Source organism: Muscardinus avellanarius (assembly GCF_963383645.1).
Source record: "Muscardinus avellanarius genome assembly, chromosome: 9".
Classification (NCBI taxonomy): Eukaryota; Metazoa; Chordata; class Mammalia; order Rodentia; family Gliridae; genus Muscardinus; species Muscardinus avellanarius.
This window is the reverse complement of record NC_137795.1, coordinates 14536473-14561862: the sequence shown is the minus strand read 5'-3', so window position 1 is coordinate 14561862 and position 25390 is coordinate 14536473. Positions and strand designations below refer to the sequence as shown.

At 44.4% G+C, this 25390-nt stretch overlaps 1 protein-coding gene across 1 annotated transcript in view; it reads right to left on the bottom strand.

Moving 5' to 3' along the window:
* Nucleotides 1-1296: 1296 nt before the first annotated feature.
* The window catches only part of VWC2 (von Willebrand factor C domain containing 2), a gene marked incomplete at both ends in the record, with an annotated part of 93354 nt that continues 69260 nt past the window's right edge, over nt 1297-25390 (bottom strand). The window contains one exon of the mRNA XM_080701536.1: nt 1297-1448. Within this exon, the coding sequence (XP_080557662.1) occupies nt 1297-1448 (152 nt within the window). The remainder of the gene's footprint in view (nt 1449-25390) is intronic.

Genomic DNA, 25390 nt, shown 5'->3' with positions numbered 1-25390 from the left:
CTTTTTTGGGGGTAGACTCTGTGCTCTTCTCTCATGAAGCCTTTTTAATCTCTATATTCTGATCTGTCCTTTGACTCCTAATGTAACATACTTTAATTTCATAGTCCTGGTGTTTCAGAGACCAAAAGCCACTGAAGGTGAGAAGCCGCTCACTCCTTTTCTGTCATCCCAGTGCTTTGTACTTAGTAGTTGTTCAGTTCAAAAGTCGGGGGAAATAAATATATGGAAAAAGCACTTTCAACATTCAAATAGCGATTATCATCTCTCTTTTTGCCCTACACCTGTGAAGAACTGAGTACCTCTCTGTCTCATGGGGTGTTGAAGTGGCCACGGAACTCTCATTCAGAATCTGAGTAGAGATGGCCCTGCGGACAGGTGCCTCATTCCCACTAGTAATGTGACCACCCTGAACTGAGAGCTGAGACATTTGCACCATGGGTTTCAGGTATCCACTTGTTCTGGAATCGATTTTCCAGAATTCTCCTCCAGAGAATTAAGGGATTCTCCCATGTTTTATGGCCTGCTTCAGCTGAATGGAAACCAAGTCAAGCGTCTCAGCCTGCTCTGTTCCTCAAGGGAGAAGATGAATGAAAGTCATCCTTGGAAGATAAGGTAATGTGGAAATGGAATATCTGTACACATTTATTTATGGTCCACAACATAGGAGCCCGGTAAGGACTGGAAATGTGTGTGATAGCCATCTTTATGCCTGCATTTTTCAAATGACTGAGGACAAACTGATAAAAGCATGTTATAATAAGAAGCTGACATATTTATGGAATTGGATGGAGTTTCAGTAGAAATCAGTCTTGCTAGAGTCCATTCATGGGTGGACCCATTCATATGCTACATGAAGGTGTGAAGAGGCGGGGACTGGCAGTCACCAAGATCCCCATGCAACTGAGTCAGAACTGACGGAGAAATGCAGGTACACGGTGAGGACGGTTGACAACACAGCATTTTTAATCTGTATCTATAGAAAACATTTATATAAGCTCTCTAATAGAGGGATTATAGAAATACATTTATTATATAATAGTGTCCTTTAGTGTACTTACTGTGAAAATAGCACATTTATTTAGAGAGGGATTGATGCCCCAAGTTCTTGTTGATGTTTTGAAATATATCCGTTTCCTTCTCTTGCAGTCATTGTCACCAAGAAAAGCCAGTGTGCCAACCATTTTCCGTGTTATCACAAGTCTTCTCCTTTGGGTTGGTATTTCCCAGAGTCATCTAGAATGTTCGCATCAGTAAAGTGTCTAGAAAACGTGGCGTCTGTCCCTGCACTGCCAGGTGCTACATCTGCCTGCACTCGTGTCTCGTGCACATGGCCTGCCGTTCGATCCTCCACGTGCCCTCCTCGTAAGTGCAGTGGCATATGGTGCATTCGTCGGTCTTCACTTCCCGGCCAGCTGGGATGACAGCAGTTTCTGCAAAGCAGTTTGGACCTGAAATGCAGAAAAATGTGTTAGACTATGTGTGAGCATAAATACATAATCCATATAATTAGGCAGTTAGCATTACTGTGTATGTTTTATTCACTGTCTCTTACGAAGGACAGTGGGAAAGTTATAAAACTTCAGCAGTTTAAAATACTTCCACTTTTTATTTTTCTGAAATGAACCCATGTTATTTAAATTTTTATGAGTGATAATGTTGGGGATTTTCATTAACAGACTATTCCATTTTGGTACCTCATGAGGCCACATCTGCAATTGTAGATTTAATTTATGCAAAGTAATATGGAAAAAAAGCATTATAATTAGCCAGAAGCATTAGAGAACTTCCCTGTCTTGTTCTTCATTACACTTTAGTAGAGAGAGCTTAGAAAACTGCTAGACGTAGCACAGATCCAGTGTACTTCTGCACCTCTGGACAGGTTCTCAAACTTTAACACACACCCAGCCACGGGGGCAGGGGGGGGGTATTGAAATGCTGGCTGCAGGCCCCTCCTGCAGAGTTTCTGATTACATTTGAGATGGGGCCCAAGGACTTTCTCTGTTAAGCTCCTAGGTGATGTGGGTGTTGCTGGTTTGGGGACCACACTTTGGAAAGCACATCTTAGCCATCTGAGCATGAACCAGGAGTCTATCTTTGACATTTTCCATAAGAACCAAGGATCTCTGTAATTCTCAGCGAAACCACATTGACTGTTAACATAGACTAACTGGAACCAAAAAAGGGTCATTTAAAATCACAAACTCCAGATAAAGGCGAAAGACAAAAACAGCACCTAAACCAAACTTCAGGAATAAGTAGTGGGATGGAGGGAAAGTTTTAATCTCAAATGCAATAATAATGTTTAAGTAACGATGATTACAATACTTAACATTTACTGTATAATAATATTTATATACTGTGTTAAAATATAAAATGGGCAGAATAGTTCAATAACACAGAACATTAGATTCAGAGAGAATACGTATTTGTCTAAATTGGCTAAATCACATAGCTAATAATTGCCAATATGTTCCATTACATTGATCTGGCCTGGTTGTGGTTAGAGGACCCCTGTTGGTCCCTTTTCACCCCTCCAAGACCCCTCTAGCATGCCCCTGCAAGGCACAGTCTGTGTCCTGCCCCTCTGATGCCCTAGTTACCATACAATCCAGATCATAATAGGGGCTTTGGCTCCGGGTGCACTGAGCTGAAGATAATGAGGCTGAGGCTCACAAATTCCCAACCAAGCTGGGACCTCCTGGAAGGGCTGGAATTGGGCACCCCTCCAGATGCTCCCCTTGTCCAGCAAAATGGCCTTCCAGAGTGGCAGACGTCTCCTGCCCACATGTGCTCTCCACTGCTGGGGAGCCCCAGGGGCACCGGCCACCGTGGCACTGCAGATCCACTCAGCTGGAGCAAGGAGCTGGAGCCCAGTGTGTCTATGACAGAATTTAATGGTAGAATTCGATAATGAGTTGGCATACTGAGGTAAACCAGGATGGCTGTGTCAGTGAGTAACTGCCAGAGGGTTTTAGGTTTTACCACAAGAATGTTACGCCACAGTAAACAGAGGGTTAATGAACAAAGACACAAGTATTGCCTGGAGTCATATCTCCTCCCCTTCAGCGCAGGACAGAGCCCCAGGGAATGGCCTCAGCACCCAGGAAGGGCAGGACAGAGGGGCACTGGTATCAGCACGTGTTACTTTAGGGACAAGATTTCTGGTGATCTTTCTTTTGGAGCCATGAAATTAGGATAAAAACAGCTGCAAGTATCCTGAGCCCCCTGCCCCCCCAAGTTGAGCAGCGATGCATTTCCTCCGCCGTCTATGAAGCAGGTTCCTCAGCACACCCTGGCTCTGCCATAGCCATCTCCCCACCACTGCTTATGATGGGACCAGCACCCATTGCCTTTCAGTTTTCATTTTCTATACCTGGCGTGTCTTTGCCTCACAGGGCACTGGTCTCAAATGCAGGGGCTAGACTGGCTTCCTAACGTGCATTGTTTTTCTCTCTTAAATGAAAACGAAGCAACTGAAACAATGTCCACGTGTCTGTTCACACTGACGTGTAGATGTGTTGTCTGCTGAGCTAACACAAAACCATTTTTACGGTTAAAATGATGAAGTGCAACAAATGACACTAAAATAGGCCTGGGAATGAAGCCAGTTGAGTTTCTGGAAGTGCCTGTCCGTTAGAAAACAATGTGGCCGAATCAGCCTCCTCTCTGAGGTGGTCCACAGGGAGCGCCAGCTGGAGAGCTGTCACGTTCTTCTCGGCTGGGGCTCCCTCCTGTCTTCTGATTCCTGGAGCCTTGTCACAACTCCTCGCTCGCTGTGGTCCAATCCTCTCAAGTGGGTACTGAAGGAGGCACAGTTCCCGACCTAACCGCTCTTCCTCGGCCCTCTCGGACTCCATTTGCCTAAAATCTTTTTTTTTTCTCCTTCTGAACCACTTTGTCCTGCAGTTACTTTGGATTCCAGGAACCACAGGCCTGATTAATAAGTACCTTAATGACAATGGACTGAAACTACCCCCAAGCAACAGGGACCCTCACCAAGCAGATCACACACCAGGTGAAATTGTCCTGCTACACTGGAGCGATCATCCCATGAGGGGAACCAGAGCGCCCCTCAGTGGACAGGGAGGTTCCCAGAGCCAGTGCTGAGAAAGGACCACCCAGGTCAGACCAGGGCCTGACCAAGAGGACCCGCCCTGCCAGCTGGGCAGACCTCTGCATGCCGGCCACTAGCCCTCGTGTTTGCTTCCTTTTGGTAGGAAGCTTCAAAGTTTCTTCAGCCCCTTGAAGACAGACCTTTAGTCCCGACACCGCTCTACCTGCTCTCTCCATGGGCATGCCAATTAAAGCTCCGTTTCTGCCCTTCACCCTGCTCTCTGGTTGACACACTGGGATGCACAGTGGAGACTCTTCTCAGGCACACTAGGCTGGGCTAGGCTTTGCCCAAGGGTTCAGGCACCAGTGCCTCCTCTGAGCTGGCAAGTACCAGTTATTACTAAGAATCACTTGAGCTTTTTATTTCAAGCAGAATATTCTTAAATATGTTAATAAGGCTTATTATTTATTTCCAATAAGCTTTTTTTTCTGCCACAAAAATTTTAGTGGCCACTTATCAAAAGCTAAACACTAAGTATGGGAGCCTTTAGGGGCTCCCGGGCACTCCTGGAGGATCAGACTGGTCTGCACGGATGACAGTTGTGTTTCCCTGAGAACGGGCCTCGCTGTGACCCTGAGGCCACTTCTCTCTCCCCTCACTTCCGACTGACCTTGCTGTCTGCTCCCGTTGGACGCACCGCACTTTACCCTCCTACCTCCCAGATGTGGCAGCCATTGCTGCTCCTCCAGCCTCTCCTTCCTGCCCCCAGTGCTCAGGGCCTGCCGCTTCAAGGACACAGGGATACACACACCAGCTGCACGGCAGCCCTCACCTATCTTCTACTTTTATCTAGACCCATCCTTATTTGACACTATAACCTTTCATCAAATGTAACCTTCAAAATGGAAGCCTAAACAGCAAACTGAAAGACTCCCAGATAAAGGAGATTTCAGGAAATGCCCCCTTTCCAAGTCCCACTAATATACTTAAGAAGCGTGGCAGCGGCGCTGTGACGTGACCAACAGTCGGTGACTCAGAAGAGGAGGAATCCATAACGCACCCAGGATAAGAATGAGATGAGCGTTACGTTGCTTCTGGTCCCAATTCCGTTTCATACCGAGGCAGTGATAGGCGGCGTACACCCTGTCTGCATGGCCCAAGCATGCCATGCACCCTGCCCACCCCTTGGGTCATCACCCCTCCCCAGCCATCTGTCCCTCCATCTGTCTGTCCATGCACCCATCTGTCCCTTGAGGATGACTTCTGAGCCACTCCCTGGCCAGGGAGTGTTCTGGGACATCAGGACGCCTAAGGTTTCTGGGAAGCCTATTGTGATCTCAGATGTCCAACCTCATCCTTCCATCTGCACTTACAATCAGTCCCAAATGATGCCAACATTTCATCAGTCATGCTTGATGACTAGCAACTGTGTCCTTAACCAAAGAGACAATACAAAACAAACACACTGTAAATGTTTTTAATGATGCATGCATGTAATTGTATATCATCTGAGTTCCCGCCCTCTGAAAGTCTTTTAAATGATTCAGATATCCTCAAGTCAAAATTGGCGCTTGCCTCTGATTTCACTTGGGAGGCTGAGATGGGAGAATTGCAAGTTGGAGGCCAGCATCAGCAGTTAAACAGAGCCCTCAGCAACTTAGCAGGACTCAAAAAGGGCTGGGTTGTGCCTCAGAGGTAGAATACCCCTCGTTTCAATCTGCAGTACTGCCCCCCCCACAAAACTCCAATATTCCCCAGACCTTCCAACTTCAGAAAGGGGAGGTTCCTCTAATTCTCCAGTCTACAAACAAGACAGGTGTTAGCTTTCCATTACAATGACAAAATGCCTTATAAAGAAAAGAGGCTTATTTGGGCTTCTGGCTTCAGAGGTTTTAGTTCAGGGTAGGTTGGCCCCATTGCTTGGTTCTGTGGTGAGGCAAAGCTGCTCCCCTCATGGAAGCCAGGAATCAATGCGCTGACGGGGATGGAGTCTCACCGTGCCCTTGCCGGTAGGGCACGGCCCTGAGACCTGAGGCACTAGACCCCACGCCTTAGCAGTCCCATCCCTTTCCTGTGGTGTCAAGCTGAGGACCAGACTTCTAAACGTGGCCTTTGAAGGACGTCGCAGGCCCCAAGGACCTCGCCAGGCACCTCTGGCCCTCACCTTTCTCATCACAGCTCAGACCAGCGCATCCTGCCAGCTTAACCTCTGGAAGCCCAGGCATCCTTCTGTTGCTCACCACGTCGGATGCCATCTGCCCGGCCGCAGGGTCCAATCCACAGACACATTCACTAGTGAGTCCATTATTGAGCCACATTTAAAACCCCTCAGATACACTGAAAGGTTTGAGTCCCCCTGCCCCGCAGGGGGCAGGGCCGGAAGCTAGGAGGTGGAGCTCTGCAATTCCTGGAGGGGACCAGGCCTCCCGGTCAGGAAGAAGAGAGTGCAGAGTTCAGAGAGGAGCCCGAGAGGGAGGGAGGCACTCTCCCGCCCGCCACCAGCCCCCGCGGCCATCTCCCACGAATTCGAGGCCCATCTCCCACGAATAAAGGCATCCATAATATCTACTATGGATCTCCGCGTGTCTCTATGCGACTGGGAGACACACGCGCACATCAATCTTCCATTTGGTGCTGAAGACCCGTATCGGACTTATGGGACTTGGTTTGGATCTCAGCTTATTTAACTACATGCGCAGCCTCTGCGCGCCCGCCGCCCGGCCCGCCGACTTCTGCAAAAAGCTGAAAGAAGATACGCGGTGCCTACAGGACAAGACCGCACCACCCACCTCCGCTGGAATGGGCCGCGCAGCACTCGCCCGTGCCACGCTGCTGCTCGAGCCGCTTCTGCTGGAATGGGCGCCCGCGCCGCCCGCCCGCCCCGCGCCTGTGGCCCGAGCCACCCGCCACCGCGCCCGCGGCCCGAGCCGTGCCCACGCCACTCTGAGCGCCCTTGCCGCCGCGCCCGCGGACCCAGGATGGGCCCGCGCTGCCGGTGCGCGCCTCTCCCATCACCGGGACAGGCCCGCGGCCCCGCGGACGGCCACGCCAGACTGTGCTGCTTAGCGCCGCCACTCTGCCAAACGGCGCCACTCTCCCCCGGCCCGCCAAGTCCAGCCTGTGCCGCACATGCCTTCTCTGCGCCTGGCGTGCTTAGACCCGCCCGCCCCTGCCTGCCAGAAGGCACAGGCCCCTGCGCCGGCTCTCTGCTGATCGCGCCCTTCACCCTCTGTCCGCCCACTGCCGCTGCCAGGGCCCGGCCATTCCGGTAAGCACCCACATGGAATCACTGTGGGGGAGAGGCCACAAGCTTTGGCCCGCCATCTTTGGCCCATGTGTAATCACTGGGGAGCTGCCATCTTTAACCCCTCCTACCTCAGGGCCTCGCTGGAGGTCCGAAACCCTCCAGGTTTCCACTCCTAACCAATCCTAGGAATCAGCGGCCATTTTTAAAAAACTTTTCGCAGCCATCTTCAGGCCAGATCTCCACAGCAGCCTCTCTCAGCAGTAAGCTTCCTCTTAAGGGAGTAAGTGGGCTCTGCCTATCTCGGAGGATTCTGACTGACTGCTATTAAACCCGGTATACCGGTATCTTCCAGTTCTCCGATCGTTCAGGACGATTGAGTGGTGTAAAAGAGAAAAGAGACATCTTCTCTCTGGCACACCTGATCTGTATTACCGAACTAGGCAAGGCCCTGGGACGCTGGGGATACCTGCCTTTGTTCTTGACCACTTACACGTCATGGGGGGAAGTCAGCCATCAAAGATTGAGATTGACTCTCAGTCTCCGCTGGGCTGTGTGTTGACTAATCTGCAGGCTCTGGGATTCTTTGGGGAACTGTCCCCTGAAAAACTCGTGTCTCTTTGCACTAAGGTCTGGCCGACATATGACCTAACTAATAACTTTCGATGGCCTCCCATGGGCACGCTAGATCCTAGGACGCTGATGGCTCTCAGTAAATTTTGCACGTGGTCAGCAAAATGGTGTGACCTCGAGTATGTACAGCCCTTCTGGCGGCTGCATTTTCTGTTTTCTCCCTCTACCGGCTCTACTGCTGCCCAGGGCATGCTGGCTGGAGTATCCCGTCAGCCATAGCCGCCATCTTGGACACCACGTGGCAACTCACAGGTGCCACCTGGTGGCCCTTCTGGGTCACAGGCTTACAATTCTGCGGACCCACAGCCGCCATCTTGTGATAAAATGTGGGGGCCGGGGTCTGACCCAGCTGGGTTACAAGCCCCATCTTCCTCTCTCCTGGCCCCACTTCGCGAAGTGGCTGGGGCAGAAGGGGTGGTCCGGGTCCATGTCCCTTTTTCCCTTCCTGACCTCACTCAACTGGAAAAGAGACTGGGGTCCTTTTCTACCAATCCTTCGGGTTTTATCAAGGAATTCCAACATATTGTGCAGGCATATGACTTAATGTGGCGAGATTTGCATGTCATTCTAACCTCTTCTCTAAATCCAGACGAACGTAATCGGATCCTGAAGGCAGCCAGAGAGAGGGCTGACCAGACTCATTTAACAGATCCAGAGCTTCCTATTGGTGCAGCTGCAGTTCCATCTGAGGAGCCCCACTGGAATTATAATGTAAAGGAGGGAATAGAAATGAGAAATTATATGATACAATGTCTTCTTGATGGTATGCGAGATGCTTCCCATAAGGCAGTTAATTATGATAAGCTTAGGGAAATCACCCAGGGTCCAAATGAAAACCCAGCAGTTTTTCTTAACCGGTTGCGAGAGGCCCTTACATGCTATACCCGTCTAGATCCATCCTCTGAGGCAGGCTCGATCATATTGGCCACCCATTTCATTGGGCAAGCGGCTCCTGACATAAGAAAAAAGCTAAAGAAAGCTGAGGATGGCCCGCAGACTCCTGTTCGAGACTTGATGAACATGGCATTTAAAGTCTTTAATTCCAGAGAGGAACAGGCCGAAGTGGAGCGTACTCTCCATCTTCGTCAGATGGCGGACTTACAGTCCCAGGCCCTGATAGCAGCCCTGAGGCCGGAGGAGGAAGGGCAGCTTTCCGGGTGGCAAGCTCCACCCAGGAGAGGACGACAGTAAAGACAACCACCTCCAGGAGCCTGTTTCAGGTGTGGAGTAAATGGCCATTGGAAAGGCGAGTGTCCTTTAAAAAGTGGTGGACCTCAGGTACCTCACTACAGGGGGTCTACCCTTCTGAACAAGGACCTGCTGCTGGCCCTATTTGGTCTGACCAAGGACTGACAGCTCTTGGAATCCCTCTTCCTCCTTCCTCCATCTTCCTTGCTGGCCCGGGGTAACTGCAGGTACAGGTTAAGCCAGTTTCCTCTTTGGTGGCCTGCTCGATCTTTCAGGCCTTAGTCTCCTTCTCAAATCTCGGTTCAGGGTGATGACGGCAGGGACAAATTCTCTTGCACGGTGTTGGGACCCACTTAACTTTGTTTCTCTCGACATAACTCTCTTTGATGTTTATATTTTAGTAGGTCCACTTGTTTACATACTATGGTGCTCTCCCTCCTCGGATGCCAAATTGCCTAAGTATTAAACTTCTAAAATGGGTAACTGATATTCCTAATGCAGTGACAGGTGTTTGACCAGACAAATCCATACTCACTCAATGCTGAAAAGAGTGGTGTGGGTCTGCTTCGGGAGTTGCTGCTATTAATAACTCAGGTCTAATGAAAAACTGCTAAAGGGGCAGTAGGCGTTCTCCTCAGGAAAATGTTGCTATTTAAGTTAATAGATCTAGTGACTGCCTTGCGTCTAAAAGGGCTTCTGCCCAGCCTGGGTTCTGCTCTCACAATTTTCTTTTTCTTTAATAGCACCTTGCCTGTTAGTCTCCTCAAAGCAAACCAGCCACCGAGCTCTCCAGGGTAACCTCCAACTCTCGCTGCCACCACAGCCACCTGCTCCCTTCCAGCGGCTCAGATCCCGGTTTCTCCCGACCTGGGGCCCTGACTGACGGTGTCCCATCTCAGCAGGAAGTCGCTAGATGAACAAAAACCCTGCCCTTCTGCACCCCTTAGTCAAAGAGGTCGGGATGAAAGGTTTGAATCCCCCTGCCCCGCAGGGGGCAGGGCCGGAAGCTAGGAGGTGGAGCTCTGTGATTCCGGGAGGGGACCAGGCCTCCCGGTCAGGAAGAAGAGAGTGCAGAGTTCAGAGAGGAGCCCGAGAGGGAGGGAGGCACTCTCCCACCCGCCACCAGCCCCCGCGGCCATCTCCCACGAATTCGAGGCCGATCTCCCACGAATAAAGGCATCCATAATATCTACTATGGATCTCCGCGTGTCTCTATGCGACTGGGGGACACACACGCACATCAATCTTCCATGCACGTAGTTACTCCTACACAGGATTTCCCCATCTTTACCTAACTAGACTAGGCAGAAATACCTGAATAAAATGAGAAAAGGTAATGTTTTCTTAAAACATATATTGTGGATTTTCTTTATACTAATATGAGGTTAAGTTGAAATCAATATTCTTTGTAGTTTAAAAAGATTAGAAAAATCAATATATATTTTTTCAGACTATATTTTAATAATCATTTGTCATATCACTAACTACAATGTTCCTATAATTTCTAGAGCTACTTTTAAAAATAAGGTTGTGGTTTATAATTATTCTAATTTTATGAAATTTATTAAGAAACATCTTTACCTTCCTATGTGCTAATTTTAACAAGATACATATTTGCTAAAAACCTGCAAAAAGTTACCATTAAAGCATTTCTGAAACTAAATTATTTAACATGTATTTCAATTTTTTATATGCATTTTAGACCATTCAATTTTCCTGCTTCTCCTTTGAAGACACTTTTAGTAAACCCAGAAAGTATTCCACCTAATAGAGATTTTAATATTTTATAAGTAAAAAGTTACAATTGCACAAAACTTCTACAATTTTAAATTTAGCTCTACAACTAGTATACCTTTTTATATTTTCTAATTTTATAAATTGATGCTTTAATATTTTACTCTTTTGAATTATTAAAAGTCACCATTTTATTGGTTTGGCCCAGGAATGCATTTTTAGATTTACCAGGTTTTATTTTTTGTATTTTTCCATTTCCTAATATATCATTATCTACTTTTTCAACTACTAATCTATAAATTATTTTTGGATTTTTGTTTTCCTCTTTGATCCTAAATTTATTTTTGTCTTCATTTAACAGTGAGAATATTTAAAGCAATGAATCAAAATACGTGGAGCCTGTGCTGGACCTTCTGCAAGTATCCACACAGCCAGACCCGGAGGTCCAGCTTCCCCCAATGTAGCCTTTCCCCATCACTGCCCATCCTTGGTCACGCCCCGCAGTGGTGGACGGCAGCTTCTCATCCAGCACTCAGGCTCTCCTTTCCTCCCAGACTGTTTGGCACTGGCCCCAGTACTCTGGCTTCAAGGCCACAGGAGGAGAGGAGAGGCAGCAGGGAGGCCAAGAACTAGACAGGGAGTGAGAGGAGAAATGATGAGAGCAAAACAGAAGGCCCAGAGGGGAGGAGGAAGGAGAGTGGAAAAGTGAACTCCAGAGGGGAAGTTGGGAATGCAGGGTGCCTGGCAGGAAGCCATGAAGAAAACAGGAAGCTAGCTTGGGAGACAGGAAGCAAAGAAAGATGGAGAGGCAAAGAAAGAGGAAGTCACCAAGGGAGAAAAGAAGCCAGACTGCAAGAGAAGAAGAAGGAAGGAAGAGAGAGACAGGAAGAAGCATAGCAAGACAGGGGAGAAGAGAAAAGCAGGAAGCCAAGAGATGGAAAAAGGAAGTCAGAAAGGGAGACAGGAAGTCTAGAGGGAAACAGGAAAACAAAACAAGGAGGCTTGACAGCAGAAGAGGAAATGAGAGTAAAGAAAGGATGGCAGAGAAGGAAGAGGAATCCAGAGTGCAAAACAGAAAGCCCAGTGGAGATAGAGGAGGAAGCAGGAAGGCAGATAGTGAGACAGCTGAAGGGAGAAAGAATCGGGACCTTCGCTTAGAACTTGTCAAACAGATTGCATTCAATCTATTCTACCCATTGTGTGGCCACAAATTAAAAAGGGGGCCATACAAACACCAAAAGGGCTTAACTTCCGAAACACATCTGGGCGTGGCACACTGCACTAGTGCGTAATGCAACATGCAGGCACGTCATGGAGCTTTTGGGGCACAGCACACTCAGGGTAACACAGGTGTGGGCACAAGGTGCCACGCCTGGGCACGACAGGCAACACGCGGGCTCAGCGCCCCACCAGCTCAACCAACACTAGTGCCCGCGGACCTGAAGACCAGAGCCCACAGCTTCCTCTGCCGGAAACCTCGGCAGTACGATGCCAGTCAGCCCCTCTCATCCTCTCCTCTCTTTCTCTCCCCACTTCTCTTATGATAACAGTATAGAGTTGTGAGATGTGTATGGAAAAAGAAGGGAGGACAGAAATGGAGAGAGTGTATATTATGCTGGTGGAAAATATTGCTATTTCTTTTTCTGATCTGTTTTAGAGTGTTATAATACAGGTGCCAACATTATGTGGGGTGAGGGAAGCAGCCTTGGCAGAGCAAAAAGAAATATCGAGGAGTCACTACTTTAACCTTTAGTTGCAAACTTTGGATGGCCTCCATAGAACGGAGCATTAATTCTACTAGTTCTAATTTCTGTTAAATTAATTTTATAAAAAAGAACAAATATTGATTATATCACCAGTGTGCTCTTAAGTATTGTGGCACATGCAAATCTATTCTTAAATATTTATATACAGTCACTTTCTGTTTTAAATAATTTCTAAAACAAAAAATCTGTGTGCAACCGAAGCAGGCAGATGGCACTTGTATGTTTATCTAAAAGTGTTTTCATTTTCTCTTAGGCTTACATAATGAAGCAAAACTGCAATTTATTTTCAAGGAAAATTCAAACATAGAGAAGGGAAAATTTGCTCAACTAATTGGAGATTCAGTAAGGCAAATAATTTATATTTCATTTTAATGTCTATCTTTTATAATTATATCTGTAAATTCAACTATAAATTTATCTGTTTAATAGTACAAAAATAAATGACTAATTATTGAAGTAAATATTATTACTATTGAAAAATGATTTAAATAAATATTTAAAAAGAGAGACTGCTCTTCAAATGCTGATTCATAGTCATTCTACTAAGAATCTAACAAAACCAAAGACAGTTCTGAAAAAAGAGCCTATCGCGAAATCACATCATGATGGTTTGTTGGACACAAGCAGGACACGGTGGATGTCAACGATACGAGGATCTTGAAAAGCCATAACGTGTTTCCTGGGACTAAAAGCACAGGTCGTGGGCTCCTCGTTATTTCCTGTTATCTCCAAACTACACAGGAATAAGCAGAAGAGCGCAAAGGAGGGATCCCTGAATGGATGGGGACCGGACAGGCCCAGGCCCAATTGCTCTTTTCCTCTTTCTTTTTAAAAAGTCTCTACTAAGTTCCTCTTATTCTAAACTTCCTGTCAACAAGTAGAATTTCAGATTGCTCTTTTACGGTCCTTAAGTCCCACACGCTGTATGATCAGATAGGTGGGATGTGTGTGCAGGAGGCAGCTGGCTGTTTAAACAAAGGCTACGAGGGAATTGGGATGCCCTGCCAAGGGCCTGAGCAGAACTCTCCTTCTCTCCACTCCTGAGTATATGGAAGAAAGCAAACTTGCTTCCCTTGGGCAGAAAAAACTGCCAGAGGAACGTGGTACTGAGAGCAAGATATTGGACCACAAAGAAGGCGAAACATCTGGATAGATCAATTACTAAAAAAAAATGAATCAAAAGTCTACTCTTCAAGAAAAGCCATCCATCATCTAGAGGGGCCACTTTCCAAGATCCCCAATGTGTTCCTAAAACCAAGGACAGCGCCAACCCCTATACAGTATTTTATCCTATGCCTACATATCTGTGATGAACTTTAACTTATAAGTTAGGTAATATAAGAGACCAAATAATAACTAAAAGCAAAATAAAGCAATGGTAACAAATACTGTGATCATATTGCCAGCACCACTACTCATACTTTGGAGCCATTATTAAATAAAATAAGATTACATGGACAGAGCAGTAGGATACTGTGGCACTCAATCCGAGACTGCTTCTGAGGTACTCACAGATGTGCAGCTGATACAGCAGGAACTCACTGCACACTGAAATGACTCAGGTCCCAAGTGGACATAGTGGGCTGGAGTAAGGTTTTGTAATGCTGCTCAGAATGGTGCAAAATTTAAAACAGGTTTTATTTATTTATTTATTTATTTATTTATGCGGTACTGGGGATGGAACCCAGGGGGATTCTACCTCGGAGCTACACCCCCAGCCCTATTTTTATTCTGTATTTTGAAACAGGGTCTCACTGAGTTGCAAAGGGCCTCACTAAGTAGCTGAGGCTGGCCGCGAACTATGATCCTCCTGTCTCAGCCTCTCAAATGCTGGGATTACAAGTGTGCGATACCAAACTCAGCTTGAAACATGTTTTATTTCTGGAGTTTTCCTGTGGAAATTGAAACTCTGACTAAGGAGGGGACTAGCACGACCTTGAACTATAATGTTGTTTATTGATTTATTTTTATCTTTGTCATGCTGAAGATTGAACTCAGTAATATAATGAAACCAAGAAAACTTTAATACCAACGCTTAAAAAAGATTATGATGTGAAAGAAGCCCAAGTTCATCTATAAATATAAGTGTAAAATTTTAAAGGGAATTATAAGTAATTTGGAATTGCATATTAAATTCAGAATGACACTGAGAAAGTGAAGTGTTGAATGTGAAGAAATTAATTGACATGTTTTTTACCAAAACAGATGAAAAAAACATTGTAATATGAAGGGAGAGAAAAGGCACTTGATGAAATTTAGCAGAGATTCTTAGTAAGATATTGCAAAGGTAGAGACAATTTCAAATGAAAGAAAAACACTTATCAAAATCTAACAGGACTTGGGCGTGGTGGCACATGCTTGTAATCACCGCACTTGGGAGGTGGAGACAGGAGGATTGCGCAGGTTAAGAGACCCTGTTTCCAAATAAAAATATAAAAAAAAGGTGTCTAGGAGTGTAGCCCAGAGGTAGAAGGGTTTCCAGGAACCCCAGTACCACCAAAACAAAACAAAACAAAACAAAAAACAAACCAACCAACCTAACAGGAGTTAATGTTCTCCTTGGTGAGATACAAGCATCATTTCAGTAGAAATCAAGAACTAGGGAACGATTCACCCATTCGGCATCATGGCTTTCTTCAAATCTGAAGACTGTGGAAAATGAAAACAGAAGAATGAAACCGGTTCAATAAACAGTGAGGAGCTAGCGATCGGTCTCAGGAAGACTGAACACTGAAACCAAATGACTTTCTGAGGTCTAAAAACAAGGACGTGGAGAAGGAAACGAGAAATACCCACCACCCATGGTGATTGTTCCTGAAACTCTAAGAACGAAATTAAGGAAGATAGCAAGGAGCCTCCTCAACCATGGGAACAAGTGACAGAACTGAAGAGAAAGCGTACTGTCTACCAGCGTGGTGGGAGTTGTTTTTATCACAAAACTCAGTACAAGGCCTTACGATTTGGGGCTGGGCAGAGGTGCCCATGCATGCCATCCGTTCTGGGTGAGGACCCAGAGTTGCTGCATTTCTGTTTACTCCCAGGAATACAGGAGGAGTAGATAGCTTCAAGACAAAAGCCCATCTTGAACGGCGGCTCCAGCTGCTGCAGGTACACCTGGTATTTCATATATAAACTCACATAGGGATGTGATGATACCATCTTCCTGCTCAAACAATTCCTACAGACTTTTGAAAAAGAATATCTAACAATTTATAAAAACCAATTCACATGTAAGATCAGAAAAAATAAGAATAAGAATAAAACACAGTTGCTCCACAGACTAGGATTACCTGGACATAATTTGAATTGAATTTGCTCATTGTATTCCAGAAGCTAAAAGACAAGATTTCTAGGCAAAGAACTGGAGACTATAAGAAAGGATCAAGTGGAAATGTCTCCAGTAGAAACAGAACAGTCAATTTGAAGAAGGCAATGTGTGTGTATGTGTGTGTGCATGTGTACGTGTGTGCGTGTGTGTGTGTGTGTAAAAGTCAATCACTAAGCCAAACATGAGGAGGAAAGTAGTAGGGAATGGCAAAGAACTTACAAAAGACATCGTGCCACCAACAGAACAAGGCTTAGGAAAACCAAGAGGAAAATAATTAAAATAATAACAATGTACAACTTGGAGTAGAATTGTGAAGCTGCTGAAGAAGAGGAACATGAATAAAATATTAATGGAAGTTAGAGAAAAAAAGTTACATCCATGGGACCCATGAGTACTCGAAGAAGAGGTTACTCTGGATGTCAGAAAAATAGGATACCTTCAGAGATTTGAAGGAAAATACTCATGTTAAAGTACAGATTGAGAAAACATATCCGTTAGAAAGAGAAAGGAGATAAAGATAGTTTCAAACACATAAGTTCTGAGAAAATGTATCACAATTAAGTCTTTTTGAAAGAAGAGTAAGGAGCCCAAAAGCAGCTTGGTGAGGCAGAACAAAAGATTCTACACATGTGAGCAGATCTCTGTGGCCACTGTCTGCAGAAGACAGCCTGAGAACACGGCTGCACCTTTGCAGTGGTGTGAGCTGAAGCCCTGGTGTTGTCCAGGACGCGGAGAGCAGCTCACGAGACAGTAACTCTGAGAAGCCAGCAGGCACACAGGAACACCTGGGTCAGTCACCAACACACAGTCTTTATGCTTCTGAGTCAACAGAGGGAGAATGCTACATATATACACACACACACACACACACACACACACACACACACACACATATATATATATATATATATATATATATATATATATATACATACATACATATACATAGCATCAAAACATCTCCAGAAAGGGGTGAGAAACCTAACCTAAAGGAAATGAGACTTCCCCCCAACAACAATAGAAGAGAATTCTCCACCCACCCCCAGAATGTGTGGTCCAACGTCAAGGCTGCTGGGTGGCAACAGCAGGTGCTCACTGGAAGTGCGGAAGAAATGATGGAGGTACCTTTGAAGACTGACATCTGTTTCCAACAATAATAAAGCCTTAAACCAAAGCAGCTGATGTCTAAAACTTCAGAGTGACTGTCCAGGACCAGAGGCGAAGGGCTGTGACCCAATCCAGGGCCCTCTGAGCCCTACTGTCTTTGTCATATAAATCGCAGCCATTACAGATCGTATGATGTTGGTCCACAAGTCATGGAAACCACCATAAGGAAGACAAAGGATGTCTTGATGCACATCAAACCAGTAAATAAATGTGTGTGTGTGTGTGTGTGTGTGTGTGTGTGTGTGTGTGTTGTTTGTGTGTCTTACTGAGATTGAGCCCAGAGGCCTTCTACCTTTAATCTATTTTATAATTTTATTTTGAAACAGGGCCTAAGTTGCTGAGGCTGGCTTCAAACCTGCAATCCTCCAATCTTGGCCTCCTAAATAATGGAATTACTAACTGTATGCCAGAGGAGGCCCATGTCTTCCAATGTATGTTCTCTTTGGTCCTTGCAATATCTCTGATATTGCTGTGAGGGGCACCATCTTCCCTTCTCATTCCTTTAGGCATCAGCTCTTTCTGAAATAGACTGACAATTCAGTAGAAAGTTCCACAGCCCCAGACTGCCCCGAGTAACAAATGTGCTTAAATGCATTTGAACCTTGGAGACCTGTCAAGAGAAATTGGGCAAAGCCACACGAATGCAAGCACATCAAAAGGGTCTCACTGATAAATTTAGACTTTGTGTTGTAAGTCGCCCTGGCAGGCTATGTCACATTTTTCAGAGATGAAGGCTGAGCAAATAAAGCAACACTACAACTGTAATTAAGAGAATCGTTTCCAAGCTAATTATGCCATATTTATTCATACGAAATAAAACTGTGTTGACAGGTATGATTGAATGCAGATACAGGCTGTCAGAAAAAAGAGTGGAGGAAGGAAGGTCTTAAAATAGGCTGAAATGCCAAGGCTTCTGAAGAGCAGGAAGGGGCTCTTGATCTCCTTCCTGTGCCTGCTCTCAGCCAGTACTCGTGGAGTTGCCCAACGAGGTGTTTAATTAAAGTACCAAATTAAAGACAAGTGATGTCAAAAGCATATCCTTGGATGCCACTTGGGAGTTAGGTGTCTGTATGAGTTTGTACACCCTGTTATTTTCAGAAGCTGAGGCTCATACTTATTAAGTGACTTGGGCAAATTTGTCAACCACAAATGACAGGCAGACAGATCCAAATCAGGTGTGTTAACTGAAATTTATTTTCCCTTGAACCAACCACAACTACTCTTCATAAGGAAAATTTGCCACTATTTTCAAGTTTTCTTGGAAAATACAGTTTATTATGGTGTCCTTCTGCAGGGACATGGCTTACTCAACGTGAGACTCAAAGTTCAGGGCCTTCCCAAGTTCTTATGTAGCTGAGACAGCCTTCCACATAAATCCTGGTCCACAGAGTGTATTCATCCCTTAGGATCAGATTCTAGGAGTACATCCCTCAAGCCACAGCAAATTCTGAACATGCTTCACATTTGAAAGACACTGCCAAGTGGTTTTCCAGAAATATAAGGTTTCACATTCACACTCACAGAATAAGTGTCAGCAAAATCTGCTATTGATTTATTCTATTCATCCTTTCAGCAGCTAGTTACTGAGCATCCAGTCTGTAAGGTACTGTACAGAGGCCAGCAACACAGTAGTGAGGAAACAGGCAAGACGGTATGACTCTTGGAGCACGAGGGACGAAGAGGGAAACATCAGTACTAACAATAAACAGCTGCATTGGGGGGATTGAACACAGAGGCACTCAACCTCTGAGCTACATCCCCAGCCCCTTTTATTATATTTTAAAATTTCAAAACAAGGGCTTGCTAGGTTGCTGAGAGTATCACTAATTTGTTGAGGCTGGTCTCAAATCTGTGAGCTTCCTCCTGTCTCAGCCTCCAAATGCTAGAATTAGAGGTGTGCACCAGGAAAGGGTTGTGTTTCCACCCAGCAATGTGGGACACCTGCACCCTTACTCCTGGCACTAGTGGAGCATTACACAAGTACGTGTCAGCTACAAAAGCTGGTCTACAGCTCAGCACAGCGGCTCCATGGTGCCAATGGACTCAGATCCAAATGTTTTTCACTTTTTAAAAAGTGGGGAAACTCTTTTTTTTCTCTCAGAAGCAATATCACCAACAATTCCTACTCCTGTCCTCAGAACTTGTTTTACCCATTTGAAACCATATTATAGTGGGGAAAATTCTTCCAGGTACATCTCTGCACAATTTAAAACCAATTTCTATAAGAGATCGCAATTCAGGGAACCTAGCTTCTTCCTACAGAGAGAAATGACTGAGGAGTGTTCTGATGTTTTCTGTCCATTCCTTGAATTCTAAGAGAAGAGGGGGCAGAAATCTTTACTGGGAACTGGAAAAGAAGGGACCAACAAGACATGAGAGGCAGTGCTAGCAACGAGGGGAGGGTGTCCTGACCCATGGACTGCCAGTGTCACCACGCCATTTGTATTAGAAAGTTGGTAAGTTCCAGAAAATAAAACAAAGAACAGCATAGCTATGTCTAATTTTGCTATTTAAGCAACTGTGGCTGTGTGCATGTATTTAGCCTTATTAGGAATCTTGGATACAACAGAGTGAGTGGTCTTCTCCTCGGCCCAACTCCTTTCCTATTTTCCCCTATTTCCCAGGAGAAACTTCTCTCAAAATATGCTGTGTATGCTATGTCTCCATAAAAGAAAAACACTCCCAAAACATAAAACATTAGTTTTATTGGCTTGATCTCTACATTGTACAAATGCATTATAATTCTATAACTGTTTGCTAAACTTTTAGTGTCTCCAGCAAATATAATCCATGTTGTCAAGTATATGAGGTAGGGCCAGTAAGAAGTGACTGGATTAATCCACTCATGGTGAAGTGGATTAGTGGGTCCATGCATTATCCTGTGAGTGGTGTTGCTATAAAATTGAGCTCTCTCTGCCCACCTGCTCTGACTCATCAGGCAATGTTTTCCACCATGGCATGACCCAGCAAGAAGCAGGAAGCTGCTCCCCCTAACATCAGCAGAGCCTGGTGTCACCCTCTTGAATGCCAGATTTTTTTTTTCTTTTTTTTTATTGGTGCAATGTATTCATACATCATAATGGTATTAAAAAAAAAAGACTTGTAGACATACATGCACACATCACCCAGTTAGCCCCTACCCGATCCCCACCTTTTTCCCTCCCTATCCCTCCTTCCCATGCTTGGCTTAATGGTTGACATCTAGTATTATAGCAATTTATCTAAAATTACCAATGATAATCTCACATAACAGTTTCATATGTCTGATACCAAGCTTTGGATGACTTAAAGATAACATTTCAATATTTCTTTTTGCTTTCTTACCAGAGAATATTTTTTTCTTTTTTTTTTAGGTGAATCTATCACACATTTATTTATTTATTTTTCAGAGAATATCTATCCTAATATGGAATATGGACTCTAGATACACAAAACAATCTCGAAAAAGAACAAAGCTAGAAGATGTATATTTTCTGATTTCAAATGTTATAAAGCTACAATAATTGAAACAGTGTAGTACTGTTATAAAGGCAGATATATAAACCATTGGAGTTAAATAAAAGCCTAGCGATAAATTCTTCCATATATTGTCAGGTTATTTTTTACAAGGTTTCCATAGACATTTGGTGGAGGAAATAATAATCTTTTAACTAAATATTGTTGAAAAATAATAATTACATGAAGAAGAATAAATTGGACCCTTACCTAACACCATATACAAATATTAACTCAAAATAGATAAAAGACCTAAATATAAATCTTAAGATTATAAACTTTTAGAAGAAAATATTGGTCATAAAACCTCATGACATTGAAATTGGCAGTGTTTTCTTGGATATGATTTCAATGGCACAGGCAACAGAAGGGTAAACAAACTCCCTAGAAAATAAAAAAAAATATTGTATATCCAAAGACAATGTAGACAGAGTTAAAAGTTACTGATAGAATGGGATAAAATATTTCCAAATGCTATATCTGAAGGTATATTAATATTCCAAATAGAAATCCTAAAAATTAGCAACAATAAAAGCAAACAGTACAATTTAGAAATAGGTAAAAGACTAACATAAATTATGAATCTCCAAAGATAGCCAATCTTAGTTGTCTGTTGGATGGAAAATCTTTTTCTCTGGTTCTGGTGTGTGTTACCTATTTCTTCTTTGTAGTTAATCTCTTTGAGTAATTTCTCTAGTGCTGGTTTTGAAGACATAAATTCCTTCAGTTTCTGTTTGTCATGGAAGTTTCTTATTTCCCCATCTAATTTGATAGAAAGTTTTGCTGGGTAGAAAATTTTTGGCTGGAAGTTGTTTTCTTTCAGAGTTTGAAATATGTTACTTCAAGCCCTTCTGGCTCTCATGACTTGGTTTGGGAAGTCTGGAGTGATTCTAATTGGTTTGCCTCTAAATGTCACTTGGCCCTTTGTTTTTGTTGCCTTTAAGATTCTCTGCTTGGCTTCCACATTGGTCATTTTGACAATTATGTGGCGTGGGGATCGTCTTCTCCGATCCTCTCTAAAGGGAGTTCTATAAGTTTCCTGGGCCTGTGTATCAACTTCTTGTTCTATGTTTGGGAAATTTTCTGCTATTACTTCCTTGAAGAGATTGTTGATCCCTTTGGTTTCACCTTCTTTTCCCTCCTCTATTCCAATTATTCTTAGGTTAGCTCTCTTAAAATGGGCCCATATTTCTTCAATGTCAGATTCCTGCTGTCGGATTTTTTTTCTAAATTAGAAACTATGCGTTCATTTTTGAATGATCTTTTTCTAAGATCAAGATTCTATTCTCCATGTGGTCTAGTTGGTTGTTTGTACTTTGAATTGAGGCCTTTACTTCATTAATTGCATCCTTTATCTCTTTTTGACTCTCTCTCTGAATTCTTTTCGAAACACCTCTCTTATTTCTGCAGTTATTTTCCTGATTTGATCTTCTAGAAATCTCTGAATTTAGCTGGGCGTGGTGGCGCACGCTTGTAATCCCCGCGCTTGGGAGGCAGAGACAGGAGGATCGCGCAGGTTCAAAGCCAGCTGCACGCTGGCTTAGGAGACCCTGTTTCCAAATAAAAATGTAAAAATAGGTCTGGGAGTGTAGCCTGGAGGTAGAAGGGCTTCCAGGAACCCCAGTACCACCAAAAAAAAAAAAAAAAAAAGGAAATCTCTGAATTTCTGTTTTATCAGGTTCTGATGTTGTGGGGTTGTGGGCATTCATTGCTCCATTGTTATTCCTCTTTCCCATGATTTTGGAAGTTTGTGCCTTCTCTGGGTTCTTCCCTTGGGTCATTACGACTTCACTTAAGGTGTTCTGAATCTCAAGTCTGTGGTATCTTAGTCACCACTACTCCTTTACTGGGTTGTATTGCAGAGTCTCAGACCCAGGGAGTCAATCGAGGCTGCTTTACACCATGGGGGGCTGCCAGGTTGGGCGTTCTCCTGAATGGAGTTGTGACAATAGTGTGATATCTCTGCCACCGCCACTCCCCCACTGGGTCAAGTCCCTGGTAGTACTGTACTGGGATTTCTCCTCTAGGGGCCACAATTTGACTCACTGTTGTTGAGTGTGCCGATGGAGCTGTAGTGGACTTGTTGAATTCGTTGCTGCTGCCTCCAGTGGCAATATGGCGCTGCTGCTATGCCCTCGGCTATGAGGCTGGCGTTTTTCTTCTCTGTTTTTGAGCTCCGCTCTGAGTCCTGCAGGGTGTGCTGAGCCCAGCCCCTGGGAGCTTTAGATACTCCCTGTGCCAAAAAATCTGCCAAATCCCGTCCGGCTGTTCCACAGCAGCTCACCTTGGCTCGCTGTCCTCCGCTCCTCTCTGGAGCCTGGTGGGCTGTTGAGTGCGTTGGTCTGTAGCCATCAAATCCCAGATTTTTGTGAGTTAAACAACCTCTTTTCTTTATAAATTATCCAGTCTGAGACATTCTGTTATAGCAACACAAAACCAACCAGAACACGATTTATTAGATAATACCAGGGAGGATTAAATTTGCCTGCGCAAAAGAGGCTTGAACTGAGTTTTCTTTTTGGTCCTGAAGTCGGGGGGCAGTAGCTCAGGCCTCATTCACCAGAATCCCAGGTTTTCCTGCATTCCTGTACTCCCAAGTCTGCGCCTTCCAAGTCAGCTGCATCCATTTCTAGAGAAGACACTGTGGGTGTTCCCATGCCTCAGCCTGGTATGTGCACTCACTGAAACTTGCTCTGTTCCTTCTTCCTTTTAACAAGTATGTGGACATACTTGGTAAGGATATATTATTATTATTATTATTATTATTATTATTATTATTATTGTAAATGATCTACATTTTTGAGGAGACATACATAGATTTAGTTTACCTAGGTTGGTAAAGTTTTAAGTTTACCTTAACAAATGGTGACTGTGGATTTCCTTTTGTGGTGAGTGCTTGGCATATTTCTATGTTCTGTTTTCACTTTCCCCTTTTTCCTTTTATTTTCCTTTACAAGTAGAGCCATTAAGTGTTTTATGTATATTCTTTTCCTGATTACCCTTAAATTCCTAATTACCCTTAAATTGTGCAGAGATGTACCGGGAAGAATTTTTCCCACTGTAATATGGTTTCAAATGGGTAAAACAAGTTCTGAGGACAGGAGTAGGAATTGTTGGTGATATTGCAGTTAGAAAATTACAGTTAGAAAATTAAATTGTTAGGCAGTGTTTCTAGTCTTTCTCAGAGGACGTTACCATCCTGTACCCTCCCTATGAGCACTCTTTTTTTGTTTTTGTATTTTGTCTTTGTGGTACTGGAAATTGAACTCTGGGTCATTCTACTCTGAGCTACATTCCCAATCCTAGTTACTTTTTACTTTCTCACTTAATGGAGGGCCTCTCTCTAGGTTGCTGAGCCTGGCAGTGAACTTGAGATCCTACTCTCTCAGCTGGGATCATTAACAGATAAATGGACCATTGGCTTCACAAAGTAATTCAGAGAAAGCACAAAACCTACTGTCCTTCTATTGTGATTTTTAGATTAATACTTATTTAGAGTTTCCATTTGTGCATGTGTGCGCATGTGTGCGTGTGTGTGCATGTGTGCGCGCATATGCGTGTGTGTGCGTGCACGTGTGCGTGTTGTGTTTCCCTCGCCGTGTCCCCTTTAGGCTTAGAGTTCCTGCAGTCCCCAGATCCCTCCTCTTCCCTCCTCTGCCTTCTCTCCCCCGCTTTGCACTGAGGATAATCATGACCACAGATCTGTGAAGAGGGTCCTCCGGCTCTTGGCAGAGTTTGCCCAGGGAGGCCCAGCTTAGATCAGAGCCGGCAAGGACAGGCAGGGCAGGGTGCTGGCTCTCTGGGTGGACGGCTGCCAGCCACTGGAAAGCACATGCCGTCGGCTGCCAGGCCTTTCTCCTTCTGGGTTCCATGGAGGCCTCTGCTCTGGGCTCTGTGGGCAGCACTGGCTGAGCTATTGAGAAAAATGCAAGATCCTGTTTCCTTGTTGGTGAAAGTCATCATTTTCTGCATTTTTTAAAAAATAAAGCATGCCTTTTCTTCCTGCATAAGCCATGGAGTTTTATTCTTTTTGTGTGTGTGAGAAATTCTTCACCATCAAACTATCCCCCTCTTGTAAACTAAAGAATGATTTTACCCTTATTCTCAAGTGAGAATACAATAACTATAGACATTTTGTACACAGTTATTTTCTTTTTGAAATCTTAAACATTTAGATATCTTTTGCTTCTTCAAGTCTATTCCTATAGAAGAACAGACTGATGCTTCTTTCAAAACTAGATTTTGTAGAAAATGTCCTTCTCTCTGAAGATTTCCAGGAATTCTGCCTGCCTCTGTGCTGAGCGGCATGTGGATGGGAGCACTGTTATGTGGTAGTTCCCAGTATGTCTAACTCGACACATGGTGGACACTAGACATTTTCATTGTTTTCATTTCTCAAATGTCCTCAGTCATTATCTCTGACAATGGCCCCTCTGCTACCTCCTCACCCTGCCGATTCACTAATTCACTCTTTATTGGGATGAATCAACTGGGTTTTGAGCTTCAATGATGATATATTTTTCAGTTGTAGTACTTTTTCTTGTGTCCCTAACCTAACTGCCTGGCTCTGTTTAATAGTCTTCTGTTCTTTATGTCTTGGTATGTTTGTTTGTTTGTTTTTGAGACACTCTCCTAGGTTGCCCAGGCTGCCATTTTCAGCAGCCTTAATGAACAGTGGGAAAGAATGCTCTCTGTGATCTGCTCATGATAATGCCATGGCTTTCCAGTCTTGATCCAAGAGGGAAACTTACTTCTTATTGTGCGTGGGATCCGTGGCCTCA